The 12,354-nt window shown below is 37.4% G+C and overlaps 1 protein-coding gene across 1 annotated transcript; it reads right to left on the bottom strand.

Moving 5' to 3' along the window:
- Positions 1-6,003: 6,003 nt before the first annotated feature.
- Positions 6,004-10,324, bottom strand: LOC145805724 (pre-mRNA-splicing factor ATP-dependent RNA helicase DEAH1-like). The gene is made up of 5 exons (XM_082900911.1): positions 10,089-10,324; positions 9,438-9,561; positions 9,211-9,311; positions 7,988-8,050; positions 6,004-6,075 (listed from the first exon to the last, which is right to left on the bottom strand). The coding sequence occupies exons 2-5, from the start codon at positions 9,550-9,552 to the stop codon at positions 6,004-6,006; spliced, it is 351 nt and encodes a 116-aa protein (XP_082757037.1). The 5' UTR covers positions 9,553-9,561; positions 10,089-10,324.
- Positions 10,325-12,354: the final 2,030 nt, after the last annotated feature.

The raw sequence follows: 12,354 nt of genomic DNA, 5'->3' as shown, positions 1-12,354 counted from the left end.
TGCCAGCTTCCTCAAGTTGTCCAAGTTATCGGGCCCTGAAAGAAGGAAATCCAGTGAGTAAACACATCAGAAGAATCTTTTCAATGTTAAGAATAAACAGATCCATTTAACATAAAAGAAAATGAAATTATAAGAAACACAACTGCACATACCCAATTGGTTAATAATTCCAGGGAGAATGTCTTGCAACTCTGGGGAAAAGGAAAAAAATAATGGTTCAATTAGAATTCAGTTAGTCTAATAATTGAGAACTAGAAGAGATAATTGAATGGCTCAAGGACAAGCAATAATATATGCCTCTTCTAGCAAACATAACTAGGTGGAAGGGTCAAAAGAGAGGAGAAACAAATATATTGAATTTTCAGCTCATCCCAAGGATGTCAAATTTAAAGACACAGCAGAAACCAAATCTGTCAAATATTGGTGACAGATTTACCTGCATCTCAGTCCTAATGCCAAGAATAGCCTAAACATATTTGACCAATTATCACAACACAGCAGAAACCAAGACTGTATTTGAACATATCCGCAATCAGCAGCATAGCAACTCTGTTCAATAGGCAACAGAGCAGACCTATGCAGCCACAGAGTCAACCATCATTAAGATCAGTAATGCCTCATGATTTAAGCCTCAAGATAGCAGCAGATAGGCCATACACACAAGCAATAGCAGCATAACTTGGTCAAGACGTCTATGAAGCAAAACTTAAAGTAATAACTAAGCTCTTCTAAAACCAATAAAATTAAGAGAGGAATCACAGGACTTCCAGAAGAGCCAAAACGAAAGGTGCAAAGTGCATCACTTTCAATCCATGTATATCCATTTGTAGGTCTTCAATATGACACAATTTTACACCCTCCAAATGCACCATGTTAAGCACATTGATTGGAGTGTGTGTAGCTTCGTATGTTACAACGTTAATTATCAAAAAAAAAAAAAAAAAAAACAAATGTAGCTGTGGTGTCTATTTATATAGAAGAAGAAAATGTAGTGGTGTCTATTTATATAAACCATTACAACATTTTCTCAAATTTTCAAGTCATATATTGTTTATTAAAATGTAGTACGTCTATTTATTAATTATACTTTTGTGCATCAACTCAAAATCTGAAAGTAAGTAGGAAAAGAAAACGGGCAACCAGATAACCTTCACAAAAGCAAGAAATTCTACAAAGCACGAACAACAACTGCCATCTGTTTCAAGTGAGATGCGAAGTGGTGTCTCTGCACAATCTGTACAGCATTGCCACCTCCCCTGAAATTGTTGAAAATAAAATTAGGATTGGGAAAAACTTAACATAATAGCTTTTTACAAAAACCAATGAAGTGAAAGATGAACAAGAGATGGAAACAATTATTCATTAAACAATGAATTATAGACTGCACAAGTAACTATAATGTCACTGTTTCTAGTCCATGTAACCTAAATATGCAAGACAACAAACAGAGGGGAACTGGAGTTATTATCGATCAAGCGAGCAACAAGTAAATATTCACACTTATCCCATGTGTTTTGGTGCATTTTGGTATGTTTCGGTGGAAACAATGGAATTTTAGTATTCATTTATGTTTCGTTTTGATTTCCTAAGAAACGTAAACATTTTGACCATTTCAATGGAAAAGAAACAAAATGGTGCTCCTTGCTTAGGTGACTGATTCACATAGCAAGAGCAGGAGCAGTAGAGGGAGTAAGAGTGGAGGAGCATCAGATTTCAACACATTTAGGGCCCAAAGCACTGCTGGAGCACTTATACATATGTGTTCGAGTCTGTATCTGTGCAAATGAGCTGGAAATATATTTTTCGTTGCATTAATGAGGGCAGCCGGCCTTTGATTCAGATTTGTTTCACACATAAAGATAAAATTTAGCCTTTCATATTGTCCATTAGCATATTTTTTCCCTCATCATTTTCTTTTTATAAGTACAACATTGAAAATACCTAACTACAATAAGAAAAGTGATAAATAACATTAGTTAGAACAAATCGAGGGTGTAAGAGAGATTAAAGATTGGAACAATTTATATCATGTAAAGACCAAGACAAACAACAATTGAGTACTAATTAAATAGTGACAACTAATGTTGCTGCTTACTTTTTCGGCATAGCCTTCTATAGACACCCCATTTTTAACCATCCTCAAGACTTGGATGTCACCGTTTGAACACTCGGTGATCATCCATGTTTGTGTTCGTCTTGAGTTCCCGGAGGTCTCGGCTTGCGCGCCTTGCCACAGGATCTCTCGACTCGACTGTTTAGTGTCTGGTTTCACACCAAACACTTGTGTTTTGCCTTGGAGGGGTAGGGAATACCTTGTGAGGCATCCCCACACATCACCGGCCATGGCCAGAGGCCACCGGCTGGTGTTTTGTTGCCATCGGCAATGTATATTGCTGGTCAGCATTCTTTGTTGTCGGTCGGCAGTCCATTTTGTCAAAATGGCAATTTTGAGCAGCCGACTACTGTTCATCTGCTTTTGCAGATATTTTAATATAGCTGTATGGCATTTTGTTCCCCTCCATACACGTGTATGGAGGGATGGCCTTCTTGTTAGCTTACCTTGTAAGCTTTACAAGATTGGCTCCTCTATAAGAGGAGCCCTCTCCTCTTGGCTTTAGGGTTGGACAAAAAGGTTAGAAAATATATAGAGGAGAGCTCTGGATTAGGGTTAGGGTTTGTGTCTCACCTATCTCTATTTCTCTCTTTCTTTTTACCTTTGTGTGTGTATAAGTGCATTTGTGTCTTACTATTGCACACAAACATATAGTGTTACACCTTCCCTTGGCTACTGAGGTTCTAAGAGGTTGTTCTTGAGGTTCTTGGGTGGTTTTGAGCTTGGAGGAGCAGCTGGTCCACCATTGTTGAAGAGGTCTTCAAGGGTAACAATCTTACCTCTTTTACCCCTTTCTTGCATTGCATTTTTGCCTATCTTAGAACTGTTTTTGAGCTTAGTGTATAATATAAAAAAGTTCTATTTTTAGGCCCTCTAAATAGTTTGTTTAGAGTGTTTTTTGGTTTGGGGGTGTTTGACCCCTTTTAGGCCTTGAGAGGCCCCATTTTGTGCTATTTTGAGTGAGCTCCGGGACCTTGGTGTTTGGGCCTCCTCACCACTGAAATCTTGAGGGATTTCAGAGGTGAGGATGGTGCCTTGAGGTCCTAGGGAGGACGAGGCCACCTCCTCTCCTTGTTGTCCTTGAAAAGGGCCATTTTTGCCTCTTTAATGAGCACCTAGCTAAGCCTCATGTTGACCATGTCTTGGCTGTTATTTATGCCTATTTTGTCATGAAATAGCATTGTTGTGTGTTGGTTTTGGTACACCATGCATGCTTAGCATACCTACCTTGTAATGCCATGTTTAGGCCTTGAGATGCCTTAGGTTGTAAACCATTGTTCTAGCATGTTTTAGGTCTAGCTTTGTGAAGCTTTCATGCTTATTTTGCCATGCTAAAGGTCTGTCCCTAGTCATTTTGGTCAGCCATGACGTGTTTGGTCAGCCATGACGTGTTTGGTATAGCCCCTTTGCATTCCGGCTTGTTAGCCTTAAGTGTGCGAGTATGTAGCATGCATTACTTGCTTTGTTTTAATGATTTGGCACCGTTTATAGCATCATTTCAGTCCCCTTAGCATGCTTGTATGCTTGCCTTGGATGCCTCTTTGATGACTTATGAGCTTATGTGGTATGCTCCTTGAAAGTGCATTTGTGCATACTTTTGAATTCAAGCCATTTAGATGCCATCTAAGTGGTCTTTTGGGCTTTGTTTTATGTGCTAAAACTCTGTTTTTGGCCATTAAATTCATGCCATGTTTGGTCTTGCTAAGTGTAGTTCAATACTTCATTAGCTTGCCTTGAGTGCTTGGGCCATTTGTTGCATGTTTAGCCTATCTTGTTTTCTTGGTTTGGCACCATGTCCTTGCATGATTCCAGAGCTGGAAAGTTGCCTTCGTTTGCTTAAGTATAGGCCCATTAACATGTGCATGTGTGCAAGTGTGTTTGGTCCCATTTCTTAAGCTTTTGGCCACTGTTTTAGGCCTAGTTAGAGTTGCCTAATTTAGTTTAAGTCCATCCCTTTGTTTGTTGCATGCTCTCCTTGTATGTTGTAGCATATTGGTGAGTTGTTGCATGTTTGAAATCACATAATTGAATGAAGTCACACGTTGGCTTACATGCTTGAATGCCTACATTAGCCTTGCACACTTATTAGTTGCATTGCTCTATGCCTTGCATTTCTTGCATGCTCATTTGCATTGTCGTATTGCATGCCTAGTTAACATGCTTAGGTTGCATTGCATTGGCATGCATGCTTGGCCTCTTGACTATCCATGATAGAGGTTAAGTCCCCATTGGTTTGATTGTGTGCATTGCATTTCATTTGACATGAAAATGCATAACTTGGTCTCTTGGGCCATCACGCATTGAAATGCGCGATTGGTGGTCCAAGAACTAAGGACCATGTCCCTTTGAGTCATACACATGATAAGGGATAGGATTGGTGCATACATTGCCTGAATTGCATTGCCATACTCTACCTTATCCTCTGCTGCTGTCGATTGCAGGTTCTGCAGGCATTCTCTGCCGACCGGCAGTGTTCAGTACCGACCAGCAATTCATTGGTGGCCGATGGCTTCATCAACAGCCGATGATCACATACCACTGCCGGTGGATATTCTACTCAGCCGGTGGTGTCTCCCAATGTCCAGGGAAGCAATTCTGAGATTTTGGCAGTCTTCAGAGGAGTATAGCAGGGAAAACAGAGGCAGCTTATGTATGGCAGTGTACTTCCGAGCAGGACTGAGCATGCATCGCATTGGGCCCTTTTCCCGAGGCGGTTTATCTGTTTTTCCTAGATTAGTTAATTTGCTTAGCTAATCAGATGGCCTGTAATATTTAATTAGCTTGTAGGTTAATTATCTGTAATATTTATTTGGTCCCTCCAGGCGAGGGCGAATCTGTAATAAGTGTGGGTGAGTGTGTGCATGTCTTCCAACCCCCACTTCTTTTCTCCCTTTTACTTACCTGCTTTGATGGTTAGTAATAGGTCATGTTTCATTTAGCATACCTTATGCTATGCATGCGTGCATCCATACATTTGTCTTGCATGCACCGGGCTTGGTATATCATGCTAACTGCATTTGTACTTCAATTCCAAATTGAATACGTGCATCAATTGATTGCATTTCACATGCCATGTTTAGGTTAGCCGAGCCTACTCTAATTGCATCCTGCATGTGTTGCATTAGTCAATTTGACATGAACTAGGACCATGCATGTTGGCTAACTAGTTTTTTGTTTTGGCACGGAGTACGATGTAAGTATTTTCATGCTTTAGCATATCGCATGCGTGTGAATGCTATCATGACAGCATGCTTACCATACGGCTAGATGCTTATGTGATAAACTGTTTGAATGCCTGTGGGTGAAGGTTGGGTTGCCTGAGTTGGAATAGCTCATTGAAATCCATGCTTTTAGCCTACTTGCGAGTAGCAAATTCCAAAACATTTTCCAAAACAAACGGATATGCAATGCTTATTCCCAAATTAGGCAATCTAGTCTATACTTGTTTGCTGTGCGCATAACATAGTAATTCTAGGCTAATAATTGGTTTAAGAACACATAACGTTTTCAAAAACGGATATCATGGTTAGTAGAGGCCGATCTTAGGATCGGGCGAGAGGGGGTGCTCATAGCTGACCTTCCCCAATCGTACCCAAGTTCTCGAGCCGAGGCAACTTTGGTGATGACGGACATGTGGCCTTCGGCACCGAGTCAGGGTTTCCTAAATTCCCCCATAAAAAAATATTTAGGTGGCGACTCTGTATCTGGCAAAGCAGTCCATGTTTGGCACTTCTTTTCTAAAAAAATCTGTTTTCTCAAAAACGATTTGCCGGATTTGGACTCTTTGGTTCAGACTTAGAACCGTGACAATTTGAGAGTCCGAGCTGTAGTGAGCCCAATATCGAACGGAACGGGGGGACTCGTTCCTCTCCCGGGGCATTCGGGGACGTCTACACATTCTCATCAGATATATAACTCCATTCTATTCCCTTAAGTGCAGCCTTCTCAAGAGGATCACCGACCTACAAGCAACAACGAATGATATAGTAACTAAAGCATAAGGCAGTTCAGTACAAAAAAGTTCCAATTAGAGATCTGAAATATGAAATTCTCAGTGCTCAATAAACTTTTAACAAGGATTCTATATGTATTAGGTAGCTGCCTCTAAGCACAAGGCAGTTTAGTACCAAAAAGTTACAATTAGACAAGACTGGTTTGCTCATGATGTAGAGAATGCAATAAAAGATAGTGTCCAATCCTGCATCAAATCAATCTAAACAATACCTGCAGGATATGCGAGAAATGTCAATCAAATCTAGTAATAATTTTTTGGCTGATATGACTGAAGCCTCTCACCCAGGTCAGTTTGTTTTGACATGTCCAGTTCTTTAAAAAAAAAAAGTTTATTGTTTGGACAGTGCCCCATAATATAATAAGCTGGACAACTGATATTAGTGACTACCTCAGTGCTCAAAAAAGATAAGTCAAATTTTCTAGGATATTACTTTATGTGGGGAGTTGGTGGATCTTCTTGGCTGCCTTTATGCCATTCTCCACATTGGAGGGGAAGAGGATGGGATGCATTAAAGTAACAACTTATTATAAAGTCTTGAGTAGTCAACATTGATCTTTCTTTTTTTCTTGGGAAGGAGTTTGGGTCTAAGGCTCCAACTAAAGTGGCATTTTTTGTGGGGTAGGTTATGCTCCATCTGTTTTACATTGATTTTTTGTGAGGTAGGTTGACAGCAACGATTAGTAGCACCAGATCTTCGCAATTAATAGTCTTACAGATAACGTCAACTTCTCTATCAATCGAATTAGCCCGTTGGTTAATTTTTGGCATATTAGCAAACATAGGCACCCATAAGCACACTCCTCAACTCCCAAGGCATATTAGAAATGTTCTTTAAAATCATTCAACACAACAACAAAAAAGTAAAATAAATAAAAAATAAATCAAATCCCACATGTTGAATAAAATCATCTTACAAAGAAACTACGTGATCTTGATACAGATAAGATTGTCCATTGAATATGCAAACAGGTAAATCTATCAACAATTCAAACTAATACCATGACTGCTTTGAGAGTACTATCCAATTAAAGAACTTTTATCTTACGCATGCATGATGTTTTTAATAAAGCCTGTGCATGAATCGAATATGACTGTATAAAGGGTTGTTCGACAAGTTTTACTTTCTGCACCTTCTGAATCTAAGCACATAGGAGGATATTGGAGAAATTGGTGATCTAGTCCAATAGCAAATCAGAGCAGGTTCAGAACAGAAAAATGTCAAGACCTTTCTACTACCCAACTTACAATAGGGTGCATCTACCCTTTTGTTTTGTTAAGAAATTTTATAACCACACTGCATGTTCTTTTTCTTTCCCTCTTCTCGTGCACAGTTGCTACCATTTAAAATTCAAACTTAAAAGCTGCAAATCACATCTCGCAAATAATAAAATTTCTGTGAAACTTTGTGACAGAACTTTTTTTCAAAAAAACATTTAACGACTTCATTTAAGAACATATAGAGCTTCGAACATCAATACAGTTTCAAAAAATTAAATCCTTTGCAATATTCAAGGAAGATATCCCAGCTTTTCTTAAAACCACAAACTTCAAACTAAAGTTAAATTCAAACTGAGTTAATTTGAAAAAGAATGGTTTTCACACAACAGAAGCAACAGAAGATGTCATTTTGGGGAGAGAGAGAGAGAGAGAAAGCGTACAATCCTCCACATCCTTCAACTGATAATAGTGAGGAGCTATTTCCACCAACCATTCAGGTTTTAATTCAGTAACTTGTAACTCAACTTCTCAAATTAGTCTCTAATGGACAAAGTATAACTCCTGCAGAACCATTGCGTAACGGAACTTTATACTATCTGCGAAATTTGAGAAAGGGGTACAAAAACAAAATTGATGTTTACCTGCCGCATGTACTCATTGGTTGTCAGAACCAATTCATGGTAAACAACCCATCTTGGGAGCACCTACCAAGGGAAAGAAAGAAACTATAAGTTTCATGCAAAATCATGACTCTTCCATTTCATCGGTCATACTTTCCAATATTCAATACCACATGCATGCATGGCTCTCTCTATGGATGAAAGAGTGCGTACATACATGCATACATGACATCTTGGACAATAAAATTCGCATTGTGCATATACATAAGTTTTGCTTTATCTATTTGTAGATTATAAGTACATTATTTTTCCTATAAGAGAATAGTTATAATAGGATTGAAGAAGCTTTTCGTGCTTGAGAGGTCCCAGAAACCACATTGTCCGCGATGGGAGATACGATATTAATATGCCTAAATCGTCTACCAAATCAGCATTTTGAAAGAAGACTCAAGCAACCACTTTAAACATCAAATCTAGAAGTCTATCAACAAAAAAAAAATGTCAATTTGGCATACATCAGCAAATTTTACTAATTCAATTAACCATTTAATGAATGCCATACCATGATAAAAGACTAGGAACAAGTCCCTCTTGCCATATGGTCACACCAAATAGGCAAAAGGAAACACAAACATTTTTTGTGTGTGTGTGTTAGAACCGTGTCCATTTCATCTAAGGAGGGAAAAAAGCATAAAAATGAGGTTTGAGATTTATATCCGCATAGGGGAAACAACTGGCATGGAATCAAATATTCCAAGGCAAACACAAAACTTATTGAAACCAATCTGAATGCATAAAAGAAATTTGAATATATCCTGATTCTTGTTTGATGACTTCACAGATGAAAAATAAGTACTTTTATCCTCACAATAAGAATTAGTGTGAAAAATTCTAGAGGTAATGTTCTTATAGAGTGAAATAAAATAATCAGGCCTCTAGGTGACATCACGGGTACCTTCCTTTAAGTAGGTCAACCTTATGACTTTTATCTAATCTAAGTTTGGAAGAAAGCTTTGCAACTACTATCTATGAAGATCAACATAAACTGGAAAGTTTTTAAGTTCTGTCATCACTTAGCAGAATCTATGCCAATTGCTCAAGGTTGGAAAATTTATAAAAATAGTAATCCAAATAAGTAATATATACAAGCCATTGCATTTACCACATATACAATGCAATAGATTTGGGGTCAGAACCTCTCATCATTATCAATAACACCAATTAATGACAAATACATGTCTTACCTGTACTAAACCAGAGGTGGGGTGAATATGAACAGTCTGGGGATGCTTAACTGCCTTATAAAATCCACTCTTCTGTAGCCTCGCAGAATAAGGGAAATAGCCTAAAGATTAATATAGAAAAAGAAAATGAATGAATGAAACTTAACATGATGGAGATGACAACGATTCACGATGACTATGTAGTCCAACTTCTAGTCATCAGAAGCAAAGATTTGTTGTATCTTCACCTGCTGTTATAGCCTTCTTTATTCCTTCTACATCATTGGAGTTTGATGTCAGTTCAATTTCAACCGTCTCCAATAGCCCCTCCAATTGATCTCGTATGTCTCTTGCACGCTTCATACTCCGAACCTGAGAAGTGAAGCCCACAAACATATGTAAGTACCTAGCACACATATCTACAAAAACCAAAATCAAGGAAGATTTAAGAAGAGATAAGAACATGCAAGTCAATATGCTGTCACTGTTAGTTCTTTGTTCTTAAGAATTAAACAAGTATGAAATATCTTCACTTAAGTCGGTAATTAAAATTTATAGACAGAATTCATTGAGGGGCAACATCAAATTGTCACCATCTCTTACAATGCGACATAGATTCCGGTTAAATCAGCCAATAGAAACCATGATTTCACTTTTACCATAATCATCAAATATCAATCAGAAAATTCAAATAGATAAATCCGAAAAGATCATTAGCAAGCATTGGTCTTGATAATGCAGGCGCAAGGAAGGATAGGCTTGTAGTTTAGTGCAAACCTATATTACAAGAGCAGTTACTAGATAGCTCTGAACAAACATAAGCATGTTTATATGATAATGATAAATAAATAAATAAAAGAGTATAAGCAGAACATGTATACTGAGATACCAAAACACACCTGGATGTAATTCTCATAGCACCACTGTGTTGAGTAGTTGGTTTCTTTCCAGGAACTGTAGACCTAAAAGAATAACACAATACACAGTAAGGTAAATCACTTCTTTCAGAACATGAGCTCAAGAACTTGGTACTACACGTCATGTCATTCCGTGATTACTGGTAAAAATGCAGTGAGAAGATCAATTATGACAATTTGTTAGACTGCATGAACATCATCCAAATTCACATCTTCATTTTCTCCTTGTTTAACAGCCACATAGTTTTGTCAGAACCATGGGTCATTCTTAATCCCTTCAATCTTGATACGCTGCATGAATACAAAGAACAATTACAGAAAATGAAGGAGAAGAAAATATCAAAGAGATCTAAAAGTATAGTTCAGTACAAAAAAAATTGATTATCCTTAGTAAACATACAACCAAAAGGTATAATTTCATTCTCGCACAAAAACAATGTGATTTTCATATGCATACACAAAGTAAAAGTTAGACACTCAAATGATGTGTCAAAAAATAAGAATGGACAGAAAGACTGACATCTTTGAGAAGTTAGAGAGCACCATACAACCTTCTTAAACAAGCTCATTTTATAGACCACTTGCAACAGTTTATTTCACACTGTTTTTCCCTAAGGTTCTAACAATACATTGCTTTTGGAAAATTCATATAAAAACAGTTTTGAAAACCTCTTATTAGCGATCTAGAAATTCCAGCAATAATTTCAAGCAATCAAACACTTTCAAAACCAAGCCAATTCAAACAATTGCCCTTCCATATAGCCTTAGATTTTACAAGCTTTCCTTAATCATCACTATTCCTAATTCATAAAACTACCTACCATACCTGTGTGTACAGGCAATTGAATCAACAATTCTGGATCAACACAACACAGATGGCTATAATAGCTGAGATCACAGTAGAAACAGTAAGAGTTGAGAGAGATTGTTCCAAAAGGTTCAAACACCTCTATTGTTTCAGATATAGCAATCAACATTAAATTTTCTATTCATTACATATCTCATCAACAATAGTATTTGGAGAATTCCATCTCATTCTGCTAATCTATTTTTAAGCATTTTTGATAATATGCACATATATGTCATCCTGTTGTGAACGGCCTCCAATTGCACCCAAATATTAACTTCAATTCTCAATATCTGAAGCAAGAACAGGCTTTTTTAGCTTCAATTCGTAGAAAGAACGGCCTCCTTAAAAAGCTGATGTGGCTGGTAATTACAAAAAAATATTCTTTTTTGTTAGTAGAAATGTTGGCTTTTTTAGCTTTTTTTAGTTACTTTTTTAAGTTCAAGACTGACTTTTTTTGTCTTTTGGTTTATTTAGCCAAAAAGTAGCTTTTTTTAGCCCATGCCCAACATCCCCTAAGAGTCTAACACAGGTGGTAGATAGAAGCAGTAACAGAATCTTCCAGAACATACCTGAAGATGAAGATTAACTTCATCTGGCCGCGAAAGAAATGGAAAATCGCCCCCACTCTTCAAGTATGCTCGCCTTGCTCCGGGATACTTTTCACTCACTTCATCTTTGAGTTGTTGGGGGGTTGCACAATAGTCGTTGGTCTTCAAGGAGGAGCACATACCCGTGTTATTAAAAGGAAAACAACAACAAAACTATCATCAAAGTTTCCTATTCTGTTTCTATTCTACTCAAGCTAGAAATAACCCACAAAAATTGTAATATGCAATGAGAAAAAAAAAATAGAAAAAAATTTCAACCACTCAAAAAAACATGCATGGCATTTTAACGAATATGATAACCAAACCAAAGTAAGGCTTATGTCCCAGTCAAGTAGGGCCAGCTACATGGATCTTTTTTCACCACTGTGTCGTATTAAAGACTATATGCTTAGTTGATTTTTTTTTTTTTACTAAGACGTCCCATGTCTATTTAGGTCTTCCCCTCCTCATAACATTTACATTTATAGTGATTACATCACTCTTCCTTATAATTGAATCCATAGGTCTTTGTTATACATGACTAAATCATCTTAGCATCTTCTCTCTTAACTTATCTTCAACTGATAGTACTCCTACCATTTCGCGCATATATTCATTTCTAATCCTATCTTTCACACATCCATCAGTAAACAATTTAAAGAAGATGATGACAAGGTAAAATTTTATTAAATTTGGATGATCAGATAAGGCAACAGCAACATTCACCAATCAGCATCATGGCAGAATTTGTGCATTGACAGACACATTTGAGACTACTGCATTTCCTTATCTTGGAAAAGTAAGAATTAAT

Source organism: Camellia sinensis, chromosome 13 (genome assembly GCF_055761805.1).
Source record: "Camellia sinensis isolate YWXY chromosome 13, ASM5576180v1, whole genome shotgun sequence".
Taxonomy (NCBI): Eukaryota; Viridiplantae; Streptophyta; class Magnoliopsida; order Ericales; family Theaceae; genus Camellia; species Camellia sinensis.
Note: the sequence above shows the minus strand (reverse complement) of the source record. Positions and strands in the feature narration are given on the sequence as shown.